Source organism: Equus quagga, chromosome 1 (assembly GCF_021613505.1).
Source record: "Equus quagga isolate Etosha38 chromosome 1, UCLA_HA_Equagga_1.0, whole genome shotgun sequence".
NCBI lineage: Eukaryota > Metazoa > Chordata > Mammalia > Perissodactyla > Equidae > Equus > Equus quagga.
Window position 1 is genome coordinate 5455785 of NC_060267.1, and position 24499 is coordinate 5480283.

The window sequence follows — 24499 nt, forward strand, 5'->3', positions numbered from 1 at the left end:
ATGCAAAGTTGTCAGACAGTGTAGCAAAGGAAAGAGCTCAGCTTTGGGGCCAGAGGGATCAGGACTCTGCTAGGTGACCCCGGTCAAGGACACAACCCTCAGCTCACTTTCATCAGCTGTAATACAGGGATAATATGCTTCACTGGGTCCTTGGGAGGAATAAGTGAGATACTGTATATAAAGGAGCTAGTACGGTGCCCAGCCCGCAACAACTCAACAAATAGTTGTTACTGTGCTAACGATGACAGAATGCAGAAAGCAGTGAACGAGAAAGGTGGGGGAAAAACAAGCTCGAAAACTAACCATGGGCCAGATCAGGCTAAGATGAGGACTTCAGATTTTATCCTCCTGCAAATGGGGAATGATGGAGGGTTCTGACGGGAGGGATGGCCTGATCAGCATTTCGTTTTAGAAGGATCACTGGCAGCAACGTGTAGTTAGAGCAGCAGAGAGAGGTGGGGTGAGGCGGGTGGGGGGTGGGAAACTAGTTAACAGATCATGAAAATAGTTAGATTGACCAGTGGTTGCCAAATCTAGTTCAGTGACAAAATTACTAGGGTAGTATTTTTGTTTTGTTGCTTTCTCTGTTTTCATACAGATCCCTGGACTCTCCAGGAGTGGGGAGACAGCGGGTTGAGGGGTTGAGGTATCAGCTTGTTCCAGCCAGAGAGCTGTTGGCCCCTCAGGGGAACTGATGCGCTGCCCTCCAAGGGCCAGCATTGCCTGAGGAAAAACTAGAATTGCTACAGCAGGAATGTACTGATTAAGAAAGAGTCAACTCTCTGGCTTTTTAACTTCAAAAAAAAGACTCTTGAGGCCCCTAGGGCACAGGGTGGAGCAATCAGATGAGTGCTGCCTGTGCTGGAAGGAAGGAAGAAAATGGGACGGAGCACGACTTTGCAGGTCCATGGGTCTGACCAGAGCTGAGCTCCAGGAAGGAAGCAGACTTTGCTTCAGGAGACGGCCAGCAGGGAGTCCCATGGGAACTGATTCACCCAGCACGGCACCCATCCCCATTCAGCCCCCATTCAACAGAGCACAGGCTGCCTTAGTGGGAGAGCCACTGCACTGTCTACTCTGAGCCACCGTCCAGGAAGCACCTCCATCCCCAGCTGTATCGCGGTGGCTCAATGACACCAGAGTTTGCTGGCTTTAATCTGAACTGCCTCGTGGATAATCGTTAACTGCCATTTCAATGGCCCAAACACTTACAGGCTGTTGCATTTCCATCCTGTGGATGAGCCATAATTCACCCAACCATCCCCCAGTCTCAGATGTTTACCTTGTTTCCAAATTTCCACTGGTAAATCTAATTCTGCCATGAAAATTTGCACATAAAACTTTCCCTGCTATCACTTCCAACTCTAAACCATCTAATGTTCTTGGATGAGACCTGGTAATAGTTATTTTCTCTAGTTCAGGATATCAAGTCTCAAGCACTACTTCCTTCTCAAAGGATGCAATTAGAGATCATTTGATTAAGTTCAAGACTTGATGGTTTTTTTTAAAAAACTCTTAGCAAGCAAAGAATAAAAGGTAACTTCCTTAACCTGACAAAAGATACCTACCAGTAATCTCAGCAAACGTCTTACTTAATGGTTCCCTTAAAAGTCAGGAACAGAGATGAATGCCCATTATCACTGCTTCTATCAACACTGGAGGTCCTGGAAAAAAAGACAAGAAAGAAAGTGCTGCCTCTTCCAGGGGTGCAGAGAAGCAGGCATTCTCGTGCACTGCTTGTCTGATAAGTTCAACCTTTAAGGATGGCGATTGGCAATACATATGACTTAAAAATGTACATACTCTCTGACCCAGCAAACTCACCTCAGTGAGCATACCCTGAGAAAATACTCATGGCTGTGCACAAAGACATGAGCACGAGGATGCTCTCTTAATTATCACCTACAATCAGAAACCCCTGTCTGACGACAGGGTCCTGGTTACGTGAATTCTGGCATGAACACATGATGGAATACGAGTCACTGAAAGGGATGCTGTGAAAGGGCATTTACTGGAAAGACAGCATAAACTAGTTTGCTCAATTACCTTTTTATAGATAACAATGTGTGTATACACGCATGCAGACGCACCAGAACATTCTGGAAAGATCCATATTGGAATACCGATGATTCCTTCTGTCGTTTTCCAAATTTTCTTAAAACGTGTTACTTTTCTAATTAGGAAAAATAATATATTTTTAATGCCGCCTCAAATGATTGCCTTAGGCAGCAGAGAAAGTACCTCCGAAAGAGCAAAGGGAAACTTTATGAAGGAGCATTCTGATCGCAGCTCCCCAGCCAGCCAGAACCCGTGAGACCAGGAAGCTAACCTGCATTCTCACGGTTCTACTTTGTTAAAACAAAAGAAAATGACAGCTCTAAAGGTTAATTTTATTCACACACCCATTTTTAAGTCAACTCTCTGCCTACTCATATTCGGGATCCCACTATCATGCCAAGTTCTCAGCAGGTCACCGGCTACCTTGCAACCCAGTGATCAGACTGGGGGAGATGGAGCTTACGGGGCTGTTTCCCCGGTGCACGTGACCAAGGTGGGGGGAAGTCGAAAAGATAAAGGGAAGAGGAATGGCACAGCAGCGTCGTGTGCACGCGCTCAGATAGAAAACAGCACAACAGCTACGACAACGGGAATCTTTATGTGTCTTTGCAATCAGTACAGATCTTCAGAACAAGAAGAGACAAAAAAAGGAATACAATGTTCCAAACAGTTACAGCCCATAGGTTGACATTACGAACTAGGTTTAGATCCTCTGGAGAGTTTTGTAAGAGGACTGAGGTGCAGAGGCATCTGAAGGAGTCTACCCCCAGCTTAACTACTGACAGGGTGCAGACATAGCTAAAAATAAAGAACCTGCGACTTGGTGAGGACTTCTGGTGCCTGCACACATTGTCCCGTAGGCAGAGAAGATCACAAGTCCATACAGGTCCTTGCATGTGCTGTGTGCTGGAAGGTACGGCAGGTCTCTTTATTTCCTAAAGCAGGCAAGGCTCACAAATTGACCCATGCACACTGTGAGTACATGGTACGATGCAAGCACGTTATTGGTACAGAGAGCGCTTTAATTGGAATCTGTCGGTTTTTAACATCCTCACAAGGTCATTTGTACCTCAAAGGACTGTTATCCTTTAAGTTATTCATTCGAGAAATACTTATCCCAAACCATGCGCCATCTCATCCATCGCCTTCTCAGGAAGACCAACGCTGGGAAACAGATACGGCATGTGCTGCTAACACTAAGATAGCTGGTAGACAACAGTGGCGCCATCCTAAGGACTGTAGTGACTGCCCCTTACCCCCATTACCCACCTCCCTGAACCCTGACCTTCCGGGAGCTGGGAGCTGACTCGAGAGAGGAAAGAACAATTCTCTATTCAAGTCAGATATCCTTCAAGGGGAACGTGACTATTCTGACTCATTTGGGACGGGGGAGGAGAAAAGAATATAAAGTAGAATCATTCTTATCTGTAAAGTTTAACAGATGGAAGAAAATCATGTCATTTGCTTAACTTTGGAAAATGCAGTGGGTCTCGTTCCCAGGGGGGCATGCAAAGCCGCCCCCACTCTCCACCTACTCCCTTCCCAAGACACGGGCTGTGGGCGTGGCAGCTTTGCAAGACTGCATGCTCACTTCAGAGGACAAAGAATTCAAGACGAAAGCTGCAATAACTTATTAGTCATATTTCCCATCTTTAGTTCCTTTGGGGGTAAAAATACCATGAAAGAGATAAGATGGCTTTTCTGACTGTATATGTCATTCTGGTGTTTTCCGTTCAAAAAAGCCCACACAACCACATTCTCTGTTTTATTATAAAAATTAGTACCTCTCATAGTAAAAGCCCTCTCTAAAACTATAGCTTTGGTTTCAGAATTAGCAATTCAATTAGCTCAAATTAATATTGACTGCATCAACAATATGCTGGCAAGCACGGCAAGGTCTTCCAGAGACGAGGGTAAAGATGCTGTGTCTATTCTTCTAACCACGGTGGGAGAAGGGGACTGAGGAGTGAGCCTTTTGCTCAGCCAAATGACAGCCGCATGAAGCATTTTAAAAACGAACCACCTTTTCAGGGAAGAAGGTCAGAGCTGGTCTTGTGAAATGCCATCACAGGACTCTGTACCATCCGGAGAAAGGTCCTTTGAGTCGGGAGGGAGTATAGCGAATGGCCTTCCAGTCTTGGTTTCTAGAACCTATGGAGCTAATGCATCTGTGTACAAGGAGCGTTAGACCCGGCTATTGTGCTGCAGGAAACGTGGCTAAATCACATGGAGTCCTGGGAGTTTTTACCTTGAGTATCTGAAGTGCTACTTCACCTTGCGTGGCTCAGAGCTCCCATCTGCATAGTGGAGATAACAGCACATCTCTGACCCACTGGGACCGGGAGGAGTGGGTGAGAGAGAGCTAGAAAGCACTAACGCCCTCTCCGGAGAAAGGCAGTGTTCAAGTAACAAAGTACTTAACGAAGTACTCTAATCAAAAAAAGCACAAATTCAAGTAACAAAGTTGCAGGTCCCGCGATCTAGCTTTGAGCAGAGCATCTGCGGTGGGGAGCTGGTAGGTCAATGAGTTGCATGGTGGAGGATGCAGGAAAGCTCCATGTAGAGCCCATTGTGTCATCCCACCACCGAGGACCAAACTCTCCTTATGAGGAGACAATGATCCTTAGGGAAAGCTCAGTGGAATTAGCAAGCTGGTCAGAGCGATCGCTCAATGCATTTCCCATCTGTGTACTCTGCATGAGATCTTCAGGTCGGTGATCAACCTCAATTTCAAGAGATTAACGGTTTTCTTCATTTCACAGGTAGAAATAGAAAGGGAAAGAAAGGCTATCTAGATTTTTCTTCTGCACTTTAGCATAAGACTAAAAAATAATTTTGAGATTGGCTAAAGGAAACTACTCAAGGAAAATTCACACACACAACATTCCCCCCAACAGGGCATCAAGAGGGAGGTTGGAAGTTTCTGCAACTAAGAATCTGACTTTCTTTTTACAAGCTAGTGTGTGCATGCTTGAGTACTAACAACACCCAGAGAACTGGAAGGTTTGGGGGTGTTGTCACAGGGACCCTGAAGGCCCCCCGAACAGGAATAAGGAAGAGGGGTTAACAGTCTAGACACATCCTCTTTTCTAAACAGCTCACAATGAAAACTTGGAAAAACTTCACACTTTAAAACCACAATATTTATTTTGCCACAAGAATCCACTGTATCACTTATCAGTGGATGGGAAAAGGTCCCTATTCTTGCTCTGGTTATAAAACTTCCAATTCCCGTGTTTATACACGGCTGCTCATCTCTGAACCTGACTACTCATTTTCACTGGACAATGGAAACACTTTTGGAGCCATTCAGCCTCACACCACCATGAAAATGTGAATCTAGACACAGAGTTTCTGGGAGACATCATAGTTTCTGGGCGACATCACCGTTTCTTGGTGCCACTGTTCCCACCGCTGGAGTTGCTGAAGCTCCTGCTCATGTGAGGAAAGTGCACAGTCGGGGTTCTTTCTGTAGGACCATACAATCCCAAGTTCCTGGCGGTGGCTGACTTCCGCAGCGGCTTGACACTGGGAAAGGGGCTGAAGATGGGGGTTTTCGGGTGGCCGCCTTGAGGAGGTTTGCTGGTGGCTTTGTTTTCTGCAGGGGGCTCCGAGGGCTCCGGGCAGGGCCGTGGGCGGGGCGGGTGCACCCTGGGCTCAGTTTCAGCAGCAGCAGCCCCTTGGCCCAGTTCCAAGGCTTCTAACTTCACCTGAACTGCAGACACGTCGGCATCAGCATCCCCAAACACCGGCTCCGGAGACTGCCCCTCGATTGTCCTCCCCGTGCTGTCCTCGGAGCTGCCGCCTTCTCTCCGGGCTGTCGCTGCACAACTGGAGGGAAACGCCTCTGCTGTCCCCTTGCAGCCCTCCTTCTGCTCTTCTATCAGTCCCACGGTGTCCCCGCAGCCCAGCTGACTCTTGTTCCTCGTCATGTTCTTTTTGTGGACTCGGATATGAGTTCGCCATGGAGAGTTGAGCTTCGTCTTGAGGTCCTCATAGGGGACAGGAGATATTTTGCCTCCTGTGTGACCAGGCATATGGATGACAGCATTCTTCGCAGCCCTGTTGGACATTTTCATCTTCTTTCCTAAAAGAAGGTGGTTTATAACCGGAGAGTTGTTTACCTGAGACGGGAGAATGCTGGTCGCTGGCCCTTTGTCTGAAAGAAATGTTGAAAGGTCATGTGAAATGCACCACAGAGGAACACATCTATCACGGAGCAGGAACCACATAAGGGTTGTCCCCTTAGCCCTGCCCACGTGGTTCCCAGGTACTGGAGGAGTCATGTGACTAAAGGCAGCAGAAACTGAATTCAACCCTAGAGCCTCCTCAAAGACAAGGAGACGAGCGGCCGAGGATGCAGGAAGGAACAGAGACTCTGACCCCTTTGTTACTAATTAGAGCCCAGACTCCCTAATGTTTTTTATGGAGAGCTTTAGTCTCTGAGAAGCAATCTCGGAGGTCTTGTATCTAGAAAATCTTTGAAGATTTTTTAAAACAATAAGTCAAACACTATGATCATGTGGATTATCAGCTCAGCTTCTAAGACGTAGGAAAAGAACACACGGCACATTGTGACGTGAGAGACAGCAGAAGCAGAGAAGTGTAAGAAGGTGGTAAAGATGCAGAGAAATCACAGCTATCCAATGGCTGACCCTAGGTATGGAAAACCACTCTCCCGTGTGCTCAGTGGACTTTGAAAGCAAATTGAAAGCTGGAAGGCACCAAAAGCTTGATTCTCCTGGAGGACACTGTTGATAGTGCTACTGTCCTCCTCCTGTGGCCACTACTGGCCTCTATTTCTGATGAAGCGTAAACACACAGGGCTCCAGGGAGGACAGCGGCAGGGAGAAGCAGTAGGGAGAAGGTCCTGCCATCTTTCTTGAACATCCTTCCTCCCTGACATCCATGTCATCTGGCTGAACTTCCTTCTATGCTTCTCTCTTGCTGCCATCTACATCTGGTCACACTCCAATCTTTATTGAAAATTTTGACAACTATCTCCTCTTCGCCCCATGTCCTACCACCTCCCTTCATTACTTTACTGTCTCTGTGACTGACGCATCCTCATAGTTCCTCAACCTCCCCAGTTCCATCCTAAACCTTACACCTAGATCTACCTTATATGAAAAATACTAAGTTTCACATTCTTCTCTTTGACTCTTCTAGCTCTCGGCTCCCAATCTAACTATAGCTGGTACTGAGCCACAGAGGGATCTTTGATCCTCAGTCTTCTCATAACCACTCGTCTCTCTTTGGCTCACTTACATCCTTAGATGCATGGCTGATCACCTGGACCACTGCCTCACCATTCCAGGCATCCCTATCCCTTTATCGCATATACCTGGAAAACCCCACCCTTGGATCCACAGTCCACATTCTCCTTCCCATAACGGGAGCTGCTAAGGACTGCTAGGGGGAAGAAAAAAACATTACACAGCCATGTGGATTGAGAGCCCTTCAAATTCATAACTTCCTATTTTGTTGGGTCCTCAATGCCGCTGAACAATCTTCTTTTTCCCTCTCCCATTCCTTTCAACCACCCATCCAAATCGTCATTACTTTCTTTAAGCTCCCATCCAACCCCCAACTGAGGCCCAAGCAAACAACCCTTCCTCCAATTTCTCCATGAAAACCAAAGCTATCAGGTCTGAAAGGCGTCAACTTCCTGCCCTCCCTAACTTAGGAAGCTGGTGCCTCAACCACCATCCTTACCACCTTCCTTGACGTCTCAGAAACTGAGGTCCTTTGCCTCAAGCTCTAGTTCCACCTCTCCACTTGTGCTGCTGATCTGCCCTACACCATCTCCTCAGAAACCTTGCTACTCAAAGCGCGACCCCCACCGGGCGGCGCTGGCATCACCTAGGAGCTTGTTGGAAACGCATAATCTCAGCTGCACCCCAAACCTACTGAAACAGATTCGTCATTTGAACAGATCCCGAATGATACATATGCACATGAAAGCTGAGAAGCAATGCTCTAGAACTTTGCCTTTGAGCAACAATCTCTTCCTAAAAAGAACCACATAAACCACGATCTAGAGTAAAGCTCGGCAAACTTCCTGAAGAGGACCAGACAGTAAATATTTGAAGTATTGTAGTGCAAAAGCAGTCATAATAATACATAAACAAATGGGCAGGCCTGGGGTCCAATAAAACTTGTATTTACAAGAACAGGAAATGAGCAGCATTTGGCCTGTAGAACACAGTTTGCTGACCCCTGACCAGAGTGCAAGGCACGGGGCTAACTTAGCACCCAAAGGCAGTTGTTCATCATTCCACTCAAAAGTTTGTACCATGCAGTTGAAAAAGGACGATACAAAGAATCAGAGCACAGGAGTTCTAGCCCTGGCCTGACTTCTCACTATAGCTACATGAGCCTTCCTGAATCACCATTTCCTCATCTTTTAAAACGATAAAGGATAGCTGTCCTTGCCTTCCTCAGACATTTGTTTTAAGGACAAAATGAGGACATGCACGTGCCAGTGTTTTGAAAATTAAAACGCTGCAGTTGTTAGTTTCTTTTGTGATTGCTTTCTTAATGAGTTAGAATGAGGTAAGAATCTTCAAGAAGTTGCCTACTCCTCCCAGATAAGTGAAAGGTAAATTCAGTTTTTGGGCAAGATCAGTCACATGCTCACCAGCCTCTTAAAAACATGTCAAATTTATAGTTTGGTTAATCCCGCATAGGCATCGTTTTCATTAGGATTTCATTTAGAACAAGACAAACCAATTCCCAAATCAGCACATATTAAAACAATGAAGGAGATTGTTCACTGGGATTTTGGAAATTAAAATAAAGAAAGAAAAAAGAAGCTTGACAATCCTTGGAAAAGAGCATTTCCAGTGCCCTACAATTGTGTTCTTCTCGGCAGACTCCCAAGACACTGCCAACCCATTAGGAAGGCAGAGGAATGGCTTTTTCCTTTTCCTCTAATCACAACATCTGTCATGCTACTACTAAAGGACTGGCAGATAGCTTAATTTACTAGTGCCCAGATAACTAAAATCTATTTTCCAAAGCCTGAAATTGAGGAGGCAACAATTCCAAAATATCTCAAGTCCAAGGACTGCATGCTCTGCAACATCCTCATCATTCGTCAAGCCCCCTGCACAAGCACACACAGTAACGATGTGTTGAATACCATCAACTGCCTGGTCCTTGGGACCTAAAAACCCATGCTCTGTCGCTTCTTTAGAGCCTGATGAGATAAAATCAAAAACAAGATGCTAAATAGCTATCATCCCATGCCAGCTGCGTGCGTGGATGCTGAGCCATGGCGAGTAGAATTCCAAGGCCGTCTAGGAACACTTGCGCTTCCTTCACAAGTTGACAGAGCTGACACCGATTCAAACAAGTCTCACATTACCTGCTCTGATATACACCTGGTGAACCTGCTGCTGCTGCTTCTTTTTAATGCGAGAATACTGCCGCTTGAGGGCGTTGATATCTGTGGTCATGCGCTCCATCATCATACTGTTAAAAGCAGCGTGATATTCACTTCGACAGGAATTGATTGCTCCCGGACTCAGCTCGGCAATGTTATTAGATCTCAGACTCTGCTCTTCATTTGGGTCTGCAGTCCAGAGAAGGGAGAGAAGGAGATGGTGTCCGTGAAGGAGACCAAATGGGGATGGATTCCACTATAACCTGGTGTAGTATCTTAACCTCTAGGAAATTCTAAACCACAAAAAAAATATACACTAGAATTTGTCTGGTGCTTGTTTGGTTTTTTTTTTTTTTTAAAGATTGGCAGCTGAGCTAACATTTGTTGCCAATCTTCTTCTTTTTTTTTTTTTTTTGTCGTCTTCTCCTAAAAGCCCCCCAGTACATAGTTGTATATTCTAGTTGAAGGTCCTTCTAGTTCTGCTATGTGGGATGCGCCCCAGCATAGCCTGATGAGTGATGCCATGTCCACACCCAGGATCTGAAGCTGTGAAACCCTGGGCCACCAAAGTGGAGCGCGTGGACCTAACCACTGGGCCATGGGCCCAGCCCCCTAGTGCCTGTTTTTATTTGGTCCTGAAAATAATTCTGCATTTTCTTATCAGCCTAACTGTAGGTCTGAAACAAGCTGCATGGGTTCGTTGTTTGATTTTATTACCACTTTGTTCATTTTATAGACACCAGATCAACTGTTTGCAGATAAAAATCACTGCCATTGTCTAAAATTCCCTTAGAAAAGCATAACTCCAGATGTCTTGAGTCAGTGTACAGATTTCATATAACCGCATGAGAATGTATAAGGGACTGAGAGCTTGTGGAGTTTAGTCAGTCATTAAAAGTGAGTTTTTCTTAAGTTAAAAATAGCAAGACACTCTATAAAATTATCAAGACTTCAGATCACTGTATCACTAGAAATCAATGTTTTTCTTCATTTAACAAACATTTCCTAACTGTTTACCATGTGTGCTATGTCAGACGTGGTTTCTGATCCTGTGACACCTACAGCTAACAGATTTGTCCCTGAAATAAAATTGAGGTGACATCTAAGAAAGAGGCACAAGTACTGTGTGAGAATATGTGCAGAGACCGCACAGGCCAAAGAGGGATGAGACGAGCTCCTCTAGCACAATATGTAAAACTGGCCTGGGGACCAGACAAGAAAATATTGATGGGGGATTTCAACTATCCTAACATCTGCTGAAAGTATTATTCAGATAAAGGCTAAACATCTGGTGAGGTGACGTCAGCATCATGGCGGCGTGAACTTGCCTGGGACTCTCTCCCCTCCAACATACAACAAAAAGGAGCAACCATATTCCAACAGAAAATACCCTAAAAGCACAAAAATCTTCGGAGAGTCACGGCAGCCACACGATGGAGGATGGAGAAGCTGGAGCACCCCTTGGAGGAGCTGGACCAGAGTAAGAGAGAACTTTTTGCTCCCTCCCCTAGAGACTGGGATCACTGCTGTGGGAGGCTCCATGAGGGAAGGAGTGAGGGAGGGCTCACATGTCCCCAGGATCACCCACGACTCCCATGGCCAAGCAGCCCAGACAGAAGCCCTCTAATGGGGCGAAAGCTTTCACGCAGGGGTGACCTTATCCAAGCCAAGACCCCAGGAGACCAGATAGCTAGAGCTGATAGGGAAACCTTGGACTGCATGCAGGAGAAAGTGCCCCCCTCCCGCCCCCGCAACCCGCACCCAGCCACCCCATCTGGGCTGAGGGCTCAGAATACGCAGCTCTCGACCCCCACCCAGTGGCGATAGGCTGTAACTGCAACCAAATAATAGAACGAGAAAGACCCATCCTTCCAGCATCAGGCAATTCATCAAATCTCCAGACCGCACAGAAGATGAGAAGCACCCAGAATTCAGTCCTGAGGACTCAGAAATATGTAAACTAAATGACAATGAATTCAAAATAGCTATCATTGAAACACTCAATGAGGTAAAAGAGATTACAAAGAAACAATTCAATGAGTTCACAAGCTACTTCACAAAAGAGATTGAAACTATAAAGAAGAATCAATCAAATATTAGAGATGAAAGACACAATGGAAGAGATAAAACAAAATACGGATTCCCTGAATGCTCAAGTGGACATCATAGAGAAGTGAATCAGCATAATCGGAGACAGACATGTTGAAATGCTCCAGACAGAGGAGGAGAGAGAACTAAGACTAAAAAGAAAGAAAGTCTCCGAGAAATATCCAACTCAATGAGGAAATGCAACATAAGAATTATAGGTATCCACGAGGGTGAAGAAAAGGAGAATGGAGCAGAAAGCATGTTCAAAGAAATAATAGCAGAGAATTTCCCAAATCTAGGGAATGAGAGGAAAATATGTGTGGAGGAAGTGTCCAGATCTCCTAGATAAGTCAATGTAAAAAGACCTACTGCAATGCATATAGTAGTAAAACTGGCAAAAATGAATGACAAAGAAAGAATACTCAGGGCAGCAAGGCAGAAGAAAATAACCTACAAAGGAACCCCTATCAGGCTTTCAGCAGACTTCTCTGCAGAAACCTTACAAGCTAGGAGAGAATGGAACGACATACTCAAATCTTTAAAAGATAAAAATCTTCAGCCAAGAATATTCTATCCAGCAAAAATATCCTTCAGACATGAGGGAGAAATTAAATCTTTCCCAGACAAACAAAAGCTAAGGGACTTCATAACCATGAGACTCCCCCCACCCCCCAACAAGAAATCCTCAAGAAGGCCCTCATACCTGAAAAAAGAAAAAAAGGAGAAAGGGGTGATAAAACAGAGTAAGGAGACAAATAGACAGAATCAGAATAGGATAGCAAATATGCAACTATAGCATTAGGCTAAAGGGAAGGAAAACACCAAAAACAAAGACAATCTTGTCACTTTAACCACAAACTCACAACACAAGTTGGAATAAGAGATGAGAATAATAACTTAGGAGGGGAGGAGGAAAGGGTCTGAATCAGTTTAGACTAAGGAAATACGAGGCTGTCAGAAAATGGACTATGTTATACACGAGATTCTGAATACAACTTCAACGTAGCCACTAAACAAAAAAGCAGAACAGAGACACAAAAAATAAATAAGGAAAAAAACAAAGAAACACATCATAAAAAACTGCAGAAGTCAATGGGTAGACCAAAACACACAGGACGAGAAACAAAGGAAATGCAGGAAAACCGGAAAATGAGTGATATAATTAATGACAGCATTAAGCCCTCGTACATCAATAATCACCCTAAACATAAATAGATTGAATTATCCAATAAAAAGACAGAGTGGCAAGATGGATTAAAGAAGAAGATCCAACAATTTGTTGCCTCCAGGAAACACATCTCAGCTGCAATGACAAATACAGGCTCAGAGTGAAGGGGTGGAAGACAATCCTCCAAGCTAATGGCAAACAAAAGAAAGCAGGTGTCGCAATACTTAGATCAGACAAAGTAGACTTCAAGATAAGGCAGGTAAAGAGAGACAAAGAGGGGCAATATATAATGATCAAAGGGAAACTCCATCAAGAAGAAATAACGCTTATAAATATCTATGCACCCAACACAGGAGCACGAAAGTTCATAAAGCAACTATTAACAAACCTGAAAGAAAATATTAAAAATAAACATCTGATGAATTTATGTTTTTTTACTGAAAACATTTCTCTAAGGAGAAGAAAATTAAAAGGGGACCTGCTAGTCCGAACTTCATTAAACCAAAAAGAAAGACTAATGATGAATCTTCAGAGAAAGTGGTCATGTCATCCTGGAAGACATAATGGCACGGAAAGAAAAACAGAAAAATAAATGGAATGCAGACCAAATGCAGATTCAAGAATTTTAGAGTTAAAATACATATTGATTCCATGGCTAGAAACCAAAAGCTGAAATTCAGGCAACAAGAGAGAGAGTAGTGGGCATTATGAGATCAGCAGGACTATTGTTGGGTTCAGATGTTTAAAAGCCATTTAAAAAGATGAGAGGAGAGTACACACCAAGGACATACACACAAACCATCCGGCAGGTTAAAACTCAAAACAAGCTCAGGCTGGGGAACAGACTCAAAACTCCCACTACCAAAAAAGGCAAAACAAGAAGACTTCTAAGCAAGCAGAACGAAAAGGAGAAGACAGCCCCGTGACTTTGAGAAGGTAGCATAAAGTTAGCAGATGGTGACAAGAAGCAGAGGTGCCTGACATTCTGTTTCAGTCCTTTTAGCAAGGAAAATGGTCTTCAAACTAGAAGAGGTAGAATAATATCCTAAAGGAAGAACTGTCACTCAAGACGGGAAAGAACACAGCGGGCGAATCATGAACTGCTTCAAAAGAGGCTGTTATCAATAACCTAGGGCACAGGAAGTCTATTCCGCACAAGAAAAAACAAATACAGCATGGCATTCAATTCAGAGCACTACATCCTAGGAGGGACAGCACCAAACCGCAGGACACTGAGAGGTGAATTTATAGAATATTAAAAGTTCTGAAAGTCACATCTCACGAGAAATACTTAAAGAAATTCTGAACTTGGATCATGGAGAAAGCTTTGGGGAACATGATGGCCATCCTGAAAGATTCAAAGAGATGTCTGGTGGAAGAGAAGTAGACTTCTTGTGTTTTGTTCCAAAAAGAACTATTAATACAACTGGTAGGCGGAGGCAATCTCTTTGCAACTAGAAACCATGGGCTAAGCAGAGGAATCTAACGGAATGTCTTGTGAGATAATGAGTTCCTTGTCACTCAAATTCAAGTAGAAGCTACCATGTTTTAGATTTAGAGGGTATTTCTGTAGTGGAAGAGAAGCCAGTCTAGAATGAATTCAATTAAACTCAAATAGAATGCAGTAAGAATCTATTATATTCCAGGCTCAGTGCTAAGGAACTGAGCACACAAAGTCGGATCAGATGAGTGAGGAGCAAAAGTCACCCTAAAGGAAAAGAAATATGTACTATGCATACAGCACATAACACAGAGAGACCCTACTAAAGGAAAAAGTAACGGAGAAGATATTTTCAATAAAGACCTTTGAATAGTGGTAACCAGTTGAGGAAACAATAGGCATTTATAGGACATAACAATAACACCCTTGCTATATGGAACCAGCACATTGTGATCATCTCAACAGAGAGCCACCTCTTTACCTTTCACTTGCTTTTGGAACTTCTGCAGTTCAGGTGCAAGGAGCCCACTGAAAGGTCCAAGACATCCCACTGCATTAGCAATAGCATCTTCATCGTCTGGGTCATTCTCTTCATCACTGTCTTTGACCTTACCATGTCGTCTTGGAAAACAGAAGAAAAAGAAATATACAAAGAAAGTAGTGAATATTCAGTAGAAAATAATTTATGTATATATAGAAAGTCTTCCCCCCATCCCTGTCCAACTTCTGTCCAGTTCTTGTCCCACCTAATTCCCACAGGTGACCCTTATTACTAGCATCCTATATATTCTTCAGTTTCTTTATGCACAGATCAGCAAAAATGACTATATAGTCTTATTCTTCTCCTCTTTTTGCATAAATATTAGTATACTGTATACACCCTTCTGTGCCTCACTTTTATTCACCTAGGAATCTCTCCATATTCACACATAGAGTTTCCTCATCCTTTTATAAGGCAGCACTGTGCTGTATGTACAGAGCCCACGTATGTGTACAAATATATTTCGGGGATATTTCATAAAGGTAGAGGTGCTGGGTCAAAGGATATATATATACATTAGTAATTTGGGCAGATACTGCCAAGTCACCCGCCTCCAATTCTGTAGTGATTAACCTCTCACCAGCAATGGATAAGAGCATCTGTTTCCCTACAGTCTTATCAACAGACTGAACATCAACCTTTTGGATTTTTGTCAATGTGACAGGTAAAAAAACAGAATCTCAATCTAGTTTTAAGTACTTCTCTTAGTACAAGTGATATTGCCTTTTACATAAACTGCCTATTCCCATCTTTTCATCATTTTTCAATTGGGTGGTCATTTCTTACTAATTTCTAGGAACTTTATATATGAGAGATCTCAGTTATAAATATTTCTCCACAAATATTTTTACATCTGCTTATGAAGATCTTGTTTTGTTCTGTTTTATTCCCAGTCATGCAGAAAATTATTTTTAAAGTAATTAAATTTAATTTTTTCCTTTATTTTTTTTATTTTGAGTCAGTTATTAAGGCCTTTCCAGTTCCAAGGAACTAAAGTCCTCCTTCTACATTTTCTTCTGCTAATTTTATTACTTCATTTTTCCCTTGTAATTCTTTCATCCGTATGAAATTTATTCTGATTTTTGGCGTGAGGTACGACTCTAACTTTCTTTCTTTCCGTATAGGTCTCACCGGCCCAGAACCATTTACTAAACAGGGTATCTTCACCATTGATTTGATATGCCAAGTTTCATATATTAAATTCCTGTATATACATTTGTCAATTTCTGGTCTTTATAGCATTTTAAATGAGCTCATCTGTCTCTTCAGGAACCAGTTGCACATTACTTTAATTATTGAGACTTTCAATATTTGATGTTTTTAAATACGTAGTGGGGTTGCTAAATACGCCTTCAGTTTATGTTCCAATCTTCTTTGGAAAGCACACTTTTAAAAATCCCTGTCTTGAATTTAAATCAAAACCTTTTGGAAAGAGACATTCAGATTTTAAGTACCAAATTCCTCTGAACATATTTCTAGGGCTTAACAAATAATAAGTTACAATAACAAAGTATTGTTTTCCATTATGAAAACAATAAAAAAAAAAAAAAAAAGATCTTACCCAGAAACTGAGGTGGATTTAACTGCGGCTGGGAATGGAGTAATGTTGTAGGTGTATTTTTCCCTCAATTCTGCCAGCTGGGGGAAAGGGAATGGAGCCATAGAATAAACAGTCTGAAAAGCAAGAGCAAAAAGGCCAAGTCTGAAATGGCGGCCTGAACAACTCTGATCAATCCTAGGAAGACAAAGTTATGACTGGAGTGTGAAGAGCAGTATTGACTGCCCCTTCCACAGCAGGTGGAAAGACTCCACTTCAACATTCCCTTTGGAGAAAGACAAAAGGATGCCGGTCAATGCAGTGGGGCGTTCTCCCGCTGTGACTGGGCGTCCCAACTGGTAAACACGGGTGGGCAGATGGGCATTCTGACTCCCTCCTGCTCGTTCGAGGTTGAGTTAATGCAGAAACCCACAGCTCCCCAGCACTTCTTTACCAACCAACCCAGCAAAGCTCTTCAGAGGGAGCCCTTGTCTTTCAAAGCTTTGTTTGATGATTTTTATCGACATTTAGTGTCAGCCTTCTGGGTAAAATTAGGTCTAGTGAGTGATCTTGTGATCAACTGCAAGCTTTCTCCAAAGATACCACCTTTTCCAGTGTCTGTGAATGAGTTCTAGGTGAAAATTGTTAGCTGTTATTTTTAAAGAAATAAAAAATAAACAAGAAAAAAGTGACAGGGTATAAAGCATAGGCTGTTAAAAAAATCTATAAATAAAAATGGGAAAAGCACCTGTGCTTCCCCCAAAATTTGAAAATTATATATCATTCTATCAGCAGGAGAAAAGAAATCTTGTTTGCTCTTATTGAATTGCTCCCAACATATTTCTTCAGTTCTTCAGATTCGTACTCACCAGAAGACGTATATTAATCACACTAACTTTCATTTCTCCCAGGAAGCTGTTCAAACCTCCTGATGACGCTTTTCTAGGAAAATATTTTAACGTGGTATTTTTCATTTCAGCGGGACCGTTTTTCTGAAGGCTTAGGAGATATCCAATATTTGCATGGGGAGGAAAACGAAGGCTCAGAAGGCTGCTTACCCGTGTGGCTGTTTCACTCTAGCTCTGAGCCCCCGTGACGCTCCACCGCAGTTGTGATCCTCAACAGCCTGTACATCTGACTGTCCTCAAACTTCAGTGTCCACTTAATCTCACTGCACCATCCCAAGATTCCAAACAAGCAACTGTTGGCTAAAATTCCTTCCCTTCGATTTCCCCATCACTTATTATGCAAAGTACACGGTTTATGGGGACCACTAAAGTCATCTCCCAGCTGTCTTATCTCAGACCTACTTGATTCTACCCCAGGGCTGAGAAGCAGGACAAATTTACTAACAGTGAACTGTTCCCCCCTGGAAAGAAGCAGAAGTCGTCTTGGGGTTCCCACCAGTCTGGAGTGTGAAACTAAGCCAGCTCCCAACCTCTCTGGGCCTCCTTTTCCTCATCTGAAAAATGAAGGGCGTGAAACTCCAGACCATGATTACCTCTGAGAGGAGCGGGGTGGTGAAAGAGAGAGAGGTGGACGTGGGTGCTCACCTAGGTTGTTAATGTTTTATTTCTTAAGTTGGGTGGTGGGTATATAAGTTTTGTTATGTTATTTTTCATATATTCTGTCTGCCTGAAATACTTCCCCTAATTTCATTAACAACATGGTCAGAGTGAACTCTCACATTCTTTGATCCCACAAAGGGTGCCAACAGCTCCTCACCCAAGGAGAAGTCTTCCCTCCTCGCTCTTAGGACCTGTCTTAGCTCCAGACACCCTTCGAGGGAAAGAGAGAGATGTGAAATCCTCTCCTCAGCACCCGAACTTGAGGTCAGAGAGCGGCACCTCCACCTGGGCCTCAGCAGAGCGGCATCAGCCTGTCACCATCACACACTAACATGGTCCCGCTGCCGGGCCAAGAGCCAGCCTGCCCCTCACTCACGGGACCTTTTCTCTTTAACAATTTAGAAACTTGGTTCAGACATTTAAGAAACCCATACCATTTGGATTCAAGTTTAAAAGATGAAATTATCAATGCTAGGAATTTCAAAATTCCTTACAAATGAAGAGGTCTCATTAAAGACAATTAGTGAGGTAAACAGCTGAAGACTCACTTTGTTTTTTTTGCCAGTTTTATAAAAAGATCAGAAAATTCCCTTGTCCGGCCTCATGCAGGAAGTTTATAAGAAAGGATTGGGAAGTACATTCCGCCCCTCCTTCGTCCCGTCCTGCCCCAGAGTGGGTGGCCTGGGCTCACGTAGTGAGCTCCTTCAAGGGCCACTCAGCTGAAGACATTTGCCCAAAAAGAAAACTTACTCCACTGAGCTTTCATTCTCTATTCCTGGTTTTCCTTTCCCTATCATTGACTTCCAGCTACTCCTTCAAAGAAGAAATCAGTGTTCTTGAAACAAATGTGTTGATAGCACCTCTTTGCAGGTACCCCCTTCCCCAGCAGGAGCTCTCTCTGGCGCATCTCAGACAGATGGTCAGAGGGGTGTTGCTTAAACTCTTCCCGTTACGGCTCACACTATTTTGCAGGGCGGATGGTTTCAACTTTGACAGCACTAATTCGTCAAACATTACCCTTCTATTGGACAAGCATCCACATCCTTGTAATTTCCACCCCATCACTGATGGAAAAAACTGAACAGTCCAAGGGCAGACCCTGCTTCATGGCCCATGAGAGCCCCCAAGGTAACAGTAAATTATTGACAAGCACTTTGGTTAGGTTTTTCCAAGCACCTACAAACGCTTCTAATAATCACATCTAATAACTTTTCTCTCTGTTGCCCTCAAGGAATTCATGAGAGACTTTGAAAAAAGTCCTCCTGAAATCCACATACACTAATTCAATGGCTTTCTCCCAATCTCCTTTTCAAACACCATTTTTTATAATAGGCCATTGCTAAAAAAAAAAAAAGAGTGTGGTGATTTACGAGGGGAAAAACCCAGATTATTTTGTGTATCGCACTGGGATCTGAAACGAATGGGGAAGACCAAACAGGGAGAATCCTTGCATCTCTTCAGCTCAAAAATAAAGATCTTACACGCAGTCCACATTCTTCATCTGGAGGCATTTCAAGTTTGCTGACAGATTTATGGTCCACTGTAACTGGATCACAGCCATTGAATTAATTTTTTAAAAAAGACTGAATACAGAAAAGAGAGTGGCTTGAAATGACATTCACCATTTCTCTCCTTAATCCTCTATGATGCCAAGGAAAACCAAGAAGTCTATTTACTATCCAAACTACTGACACATACTTACATAGACATTTATATTTAGGCACTGCTGAAAAGGAATTAAATTTCTTTTTTCATTATTGACACGCTTTACAAGAAACATGAAAACATAAGTTGTACAAAATTAGGCTCAGTTCATCCTCACCCAGATGTTTTCCTTGGCAAGAGAAATGCTACTAAAATAGTATCTAATCAATCAAGCCACAGCCTACATTTCCCCTCCAGGATTCTCTTAACGCAGGATAAAGAGGTAATTCTCTTTTCTCCTGATACCTAAGATTAGAAATTCCTAGAGGAGAAAGTTGGCAAATCTCAACAACGCTCTCATTCCTTCTGGCAACGTTTAAACTTGCGTGAGATAAAATGTTGCTTATTCTTCTAGAGACAATTTCAGCTTTTAGAAAGACAAGTTTTGAAATAGGGTGGAAGCAGTTTGTTGGGTGGAGGGGAAAAGCACGGGGCCAGGAGAGGGGACCTGGGTCTCGGTCCTGGGTCTGCCATCAGATGACCTAAGAAACCGGCAAGATGCTCCCTCTCCAAGCCTTACTTTCTCTCTCTGAAGTTACAGAATCAGGTGGGTTGATCCTCAAGCTTCTTTTAAGCCAGTGTTCCTCTAAGTGTTGTTTCAAAGCCACCTGCATCAGGACCAAACAGCTGCATCTCCATCCACTCCCGAGACGCTCCTTGGACACAGTCAAGTTTGGAAACCTCTGCCTCAAGTTCTAATGTTCTACGATTCTGTGTATTCGCTGAGCAACCCATGGGCATCCTTAGTGCCACTCTGGGTGCTATGGGGATACAGAGTAGGACAAGGCCCCTACCTATCATTAAGGAACTTGCTGCTTCATTAGAGAAATAAGATGACCATACGTGAAAAAATATCAAACAATATAAAATAACCTAATTAGCATTAAATCAATTGTTGAAAATCTTAAGTACTGAAGGAGCAGGGAGGAGGCATCATCCCCAAGGGCTGAGATAACAGGCTGTGTGTGGGGGGAGGTGGAGCAGGCCCCAGGCAGGCAGAGAGGATTCTCAGAGAGAGAGTGTCAGAGGAACCACAAGCCCCGTCACAGGGATGGGCTCAGGCTAAGAGGGCTGGGTGGGGACAGGGCTGTGACCCGTGCAATCGGTCCCAGTTGTGAAGTCACAGGGAACTCCTTCGGATAGGTCAGGAGCACACCTCTAATGCAACCCTCTCCAATCAAACTCATCTTCCTCCGCCATGAACTTACGCTCTTCTTCCTGAGCTAGAAACTTGTAGACTGCCCTTGTCTCCCCCATTTCCTTCTCCCTCGTCCCATATCTATCTTTCATGGCCAAGTCGCATCAACTTCACCTTCTAAGTACTGTGTCTGTTCCATTCATTTGTTGCACTTTTTTTTTTTTTTTTTTGAGGAAGATTAGCCCTGAGCTAACATCTGCCGCCAATCCTCCTCTTTTTGCTGAGGAAGAATGGTCCTGAGCTAACATCCATGCCCATCTTTCTCTGCTTTATATGTGGGATGCCTACCACAGCATAGTGTGCCAAATGGTGCCATGTCCGCCCCCGGGATCCGAACCAGCAAACCCGGGCCACCGAAGGGGAACTTGCGCACTTAACCACTGCGCCACCAGGCCGGCCCCAGTTCCATTCTTGTTTCTACCCACCCCTGCCTCCTCCCAGGCCTCCTGCTATCAGACTGGACCCTTCAGAGCCACCCTTCACAGGACTGCCCATGTAGTCAACATCAGACAAAACTCAGCCAATTTCTCTCCTCTCCTCAAAACCTTGAAGGCCACAGTGCTTCTTTTTCCCTTCCCAAGGGCTCCACAGGAGCCCTAGACCTCCAACAAGCACAATTTCACAACCACTGACAGGAAAGATCAAGCCCACACTCCCATGGTTGCGGTCTTCCATAAGCCATCCTGATACCAGACCACTTGTAGTTTCCTTCACACGCCACACAGGTTTTCAGTGCTCTGCCCTTGCTCGTGCTGCCCCGTCAATCACAAACTGCCTGTCTGCTCTGCACCACCACCTCCAACACACACACACACACACACACACACACGCACCCGTGAATACACGTATACACATATACACACAGAGCCTGAACAACTCCTACTTGTCTTTAAAGGTAAAACCAGACATAAATTCCCTCAAAGAAGGCTTTTGACATACAGAGATGCTCAATAAATATCTGGAGAAGTTAATATAGGGCTTAGGAAACTAGGCTGAAGCATTTTGTTTACTGCATTTAATAACAAGGAAGCAGTGAAGGGCTCATGAAGAACAATGAAATGACCGAAGCAGTAAGTGTGGACAATTGCTCTAGAAGCAAAATGCTGACCGGACGAGAGCAGAGGGGACCTGGAAGGACGGCCGTCATCGGTGAGGGATGTCTAATTCAGAAAACGAATGGCAGACTCTCAGTAGATGTTTGCCTAATGAATTAATAAATGTGCTGACACCCCCAGAAAAAGGCAAAGTGCTGAGTGTTATGAGCAAAAGCAGAGTCTCCGTCCTCAAAGAACTTAAACTGTCAGGGAGGAAACCAGGTAGTGTCTTAACTCAGGCAGAACGTGACCAATGCTCACAGGAGAGCCACAACGACAATGTCGGGGTGACTTAAAGAAATGGGAGATGATTTTGGTTGAGACCATCAGAGAATGTGTCACAAAGGAGATGGCGTCTGAACTGGAACTTTCACAAGGAGGCAGTCCTTAACCACGTGACGGCAGAAGAGGAAGACTGAGCAGAGAGCAGAGGAGGCACCTCACCAGGCATGTCTGGGAGCATGGAACGCAGTTTAACTTGACTAGGATCGGTCAAGGGTACAAAAGGAGGAACAGGAACCATGGCTGAAAAGGTAGCTTAGCGCCAGAGAGTCGAGAGCACTGGCTGATAGGCTGAGAAAGTCATGCCTTGTTTTGGAGGCAGTGGGAGCCACTGAAGTTTCATGAGTGAGGGAGAAGGGATGCTATCTCAGAGTCCTGCTTGGGGCATACGCGTTGGGCAGTTTTGCAGGATGTAAAGGATGTCCTCTGTGTTGAACGCCAAGCGCTGACCTGCAGTGATGGTCAATAAAAGACACTTGCCTCCAGGAGAGAATGAGGGACGAAGCAACGGCCCAGGATGTGTGAGAAGGGTTGGAATCAGAGGGTCAGACAGAACACTTCCTCCTCCGAGACAGACAGGAGGAAGAAAGAAGAGATGAGAATGCAAAGAAAAGCTGAAATAAAAATACGGATGTTCAGGGAGGTTCTATCAGGTGGTCAATATTCTCAATAAATCAGGTAGCTTGTCTGCTAAAGTGAGGGATTCTGAGAAGGAGTGGGGGTGCTGAGAAATGAGCAAAGTTACGGAAGCTCCTCCAGTCCTGGAGCAGGGGCCTGAGGCTTCATTTTCTAATCTGTCAACTGGGCCCCAGCACCCAAAAATGACCTCAGGCATGGAACCTCATATGAAGGGAAATGCTGAAACCAAGAAAAAGGAGGGAGAAATCACAGAGAAAGAAGGAACTGAGGCCCAAGGACAAGCTTGGAATGGCCCACAGTTGGTCAGTGAGCAAGAGAAAGACCCAGGAAGAGAACAAATGGTCAGAAGCATCGGAGGAGAGTGAGGACAAAATTAGGTCACAGAACCTAATGGAAGAGACAATGTGAACAAGTCCGCTATCCCTTCTAGACTCCTGTCGATTTCAATGACTCAGCGAACGTGATATTAGACAGAGCAACGTGCCAGCAAACAACAAAACCTTTCCAGTCTTTCATATTGAAATTTATGATTAATATATAATATAACATGAGTAGAAAATGTGGGCAAAACAACTAAAATGCTGATTAGAATAATCTCCTTTTTATCCTCAACAATTCCTTCCTCAAAATAATTACTTCACCCCACAAGTCTCCCTTTAATAAGACTAAGAATCAGATTCAGAATAAGCACCTGGTAATTTGGGGGGGAGGGGAGGGTCTGGTTTATTTTTTTTTAAATATATTTTTGTATTGTACCTCATGATTTTTAAGCAACACAGTCTGAATGAAAGCCACAACAAATATCCATTATTCATTATTTTCATTATTCACTCCTTCCTCTTGTGACGTGGTTAGATTCTTATCCCATTATATATAGACTCGTGGTCAGGTGATAAACTAAATCTGCGGGCTGACCAGTACACTTCCCGAGACCCCTGCTCCAGCACTGCTGTTCCCACAGTACCCAGGGTTCCCCGAGCCAACACAGACCGTGCTGCCCACTCACTTGCATGAGTTCATGGCTTTCCAGAAGGTCATTCTCCAGCATCTCCTGGGTGAGGCGCCCCATGGTGCCGTAGAATTCATCTGCTGTTTCACAACATTCTATCTGCCTAGATAAAGAAAGGACAGAGAAAGACTCGTTGAGGACACCCACAGTGTCTATCAGGTGCATGCTACAGGTACAACTGATGTGTCACCTCCCGCTCAAAGCAATCAAGTTAGCAGGCCACAAAAATCAAAATCCCAGAACACGCTCCCAGTGTAGCCTGCTGTATGCAGAGAAAAGACAAAAAAAATACCAAAGGCAGCTCAGAGGACTTATGACAGGATGAGTTTCCATCTTTCCTACCCTGCTCCCCAGCCAGCCTCACAGCCCCACTGTGGCATCTTTACTGCATCCGTGTGACACTTTCTATACATCAGAATACCCACAACTGATCAGAAACCATAACCAGGAAATTGGGTACTGAAGACAATTACCCCCTGGAGGGAATCTGTTGCTGTTAATCTGCAGACTGCAATATCGTTGACAGACTGAACCCAGACCACAGTAGAAGTGAACGAGGGAAAACACAAGAACTTGATCTTATTTCATTCTTGGCCTATTTCATCAGTCCACAGGATGTTTTCACAGGCAGGATTTTTCCAGTTCTTCTCAGGGCCCTGCCGCTGGTTGGAGATGATGCCCTGCTTCTTGTGTTGGGTTCCACATGTAAATAAAGACTCTGCCACCTGGCAACCTATTACTGACCCTGTTTGTATAGTAGGATAATCCTATTTGCCCACCGAGTA

The 24499-nt window shown here is 44.1% G+C and overlaps 1 protein-coding gene across 3 annotated transcripts in view; it reads right to left on the bottom strand.

Annotated features, from left to right (window-relative positions):
* Positions 1-2637: 2637 nt before the first annotated feature.
* The window catches only part of TBC1D30 (TBC1 domain family member 30), an 82133-nt gene continuing 60271 nt past the window's right edge, over positions 2638-24499 (bottom strand). For all 3 annotated transcript variants that reach the window (XM_046665289.1, XM_046665280.1, XM_046665299.1), the window contains 5 exons: positions 23712-23817; positions 16245-16357; positions 14624-14763; positions 9428-9634; positions 2638-6217 (listed from right to left, as the gene is read on the bottom strand). In XM_046665289.1, coding sequence (XP_046521245.1) covers positions 5442-6217; positions 9428-9634; positions 14624-14763; positions 16245-16357; positions 23712-23817 — 1342 coding nt within the window. In that variant the 3' untranslated portion in view covers positions 2638-5441. The remainder of the gene's footprint in view (positions 6218-9427; positions 9635-14623; positions 14764-16244; positions 16358-23711; positions 23818-24499) is intronic.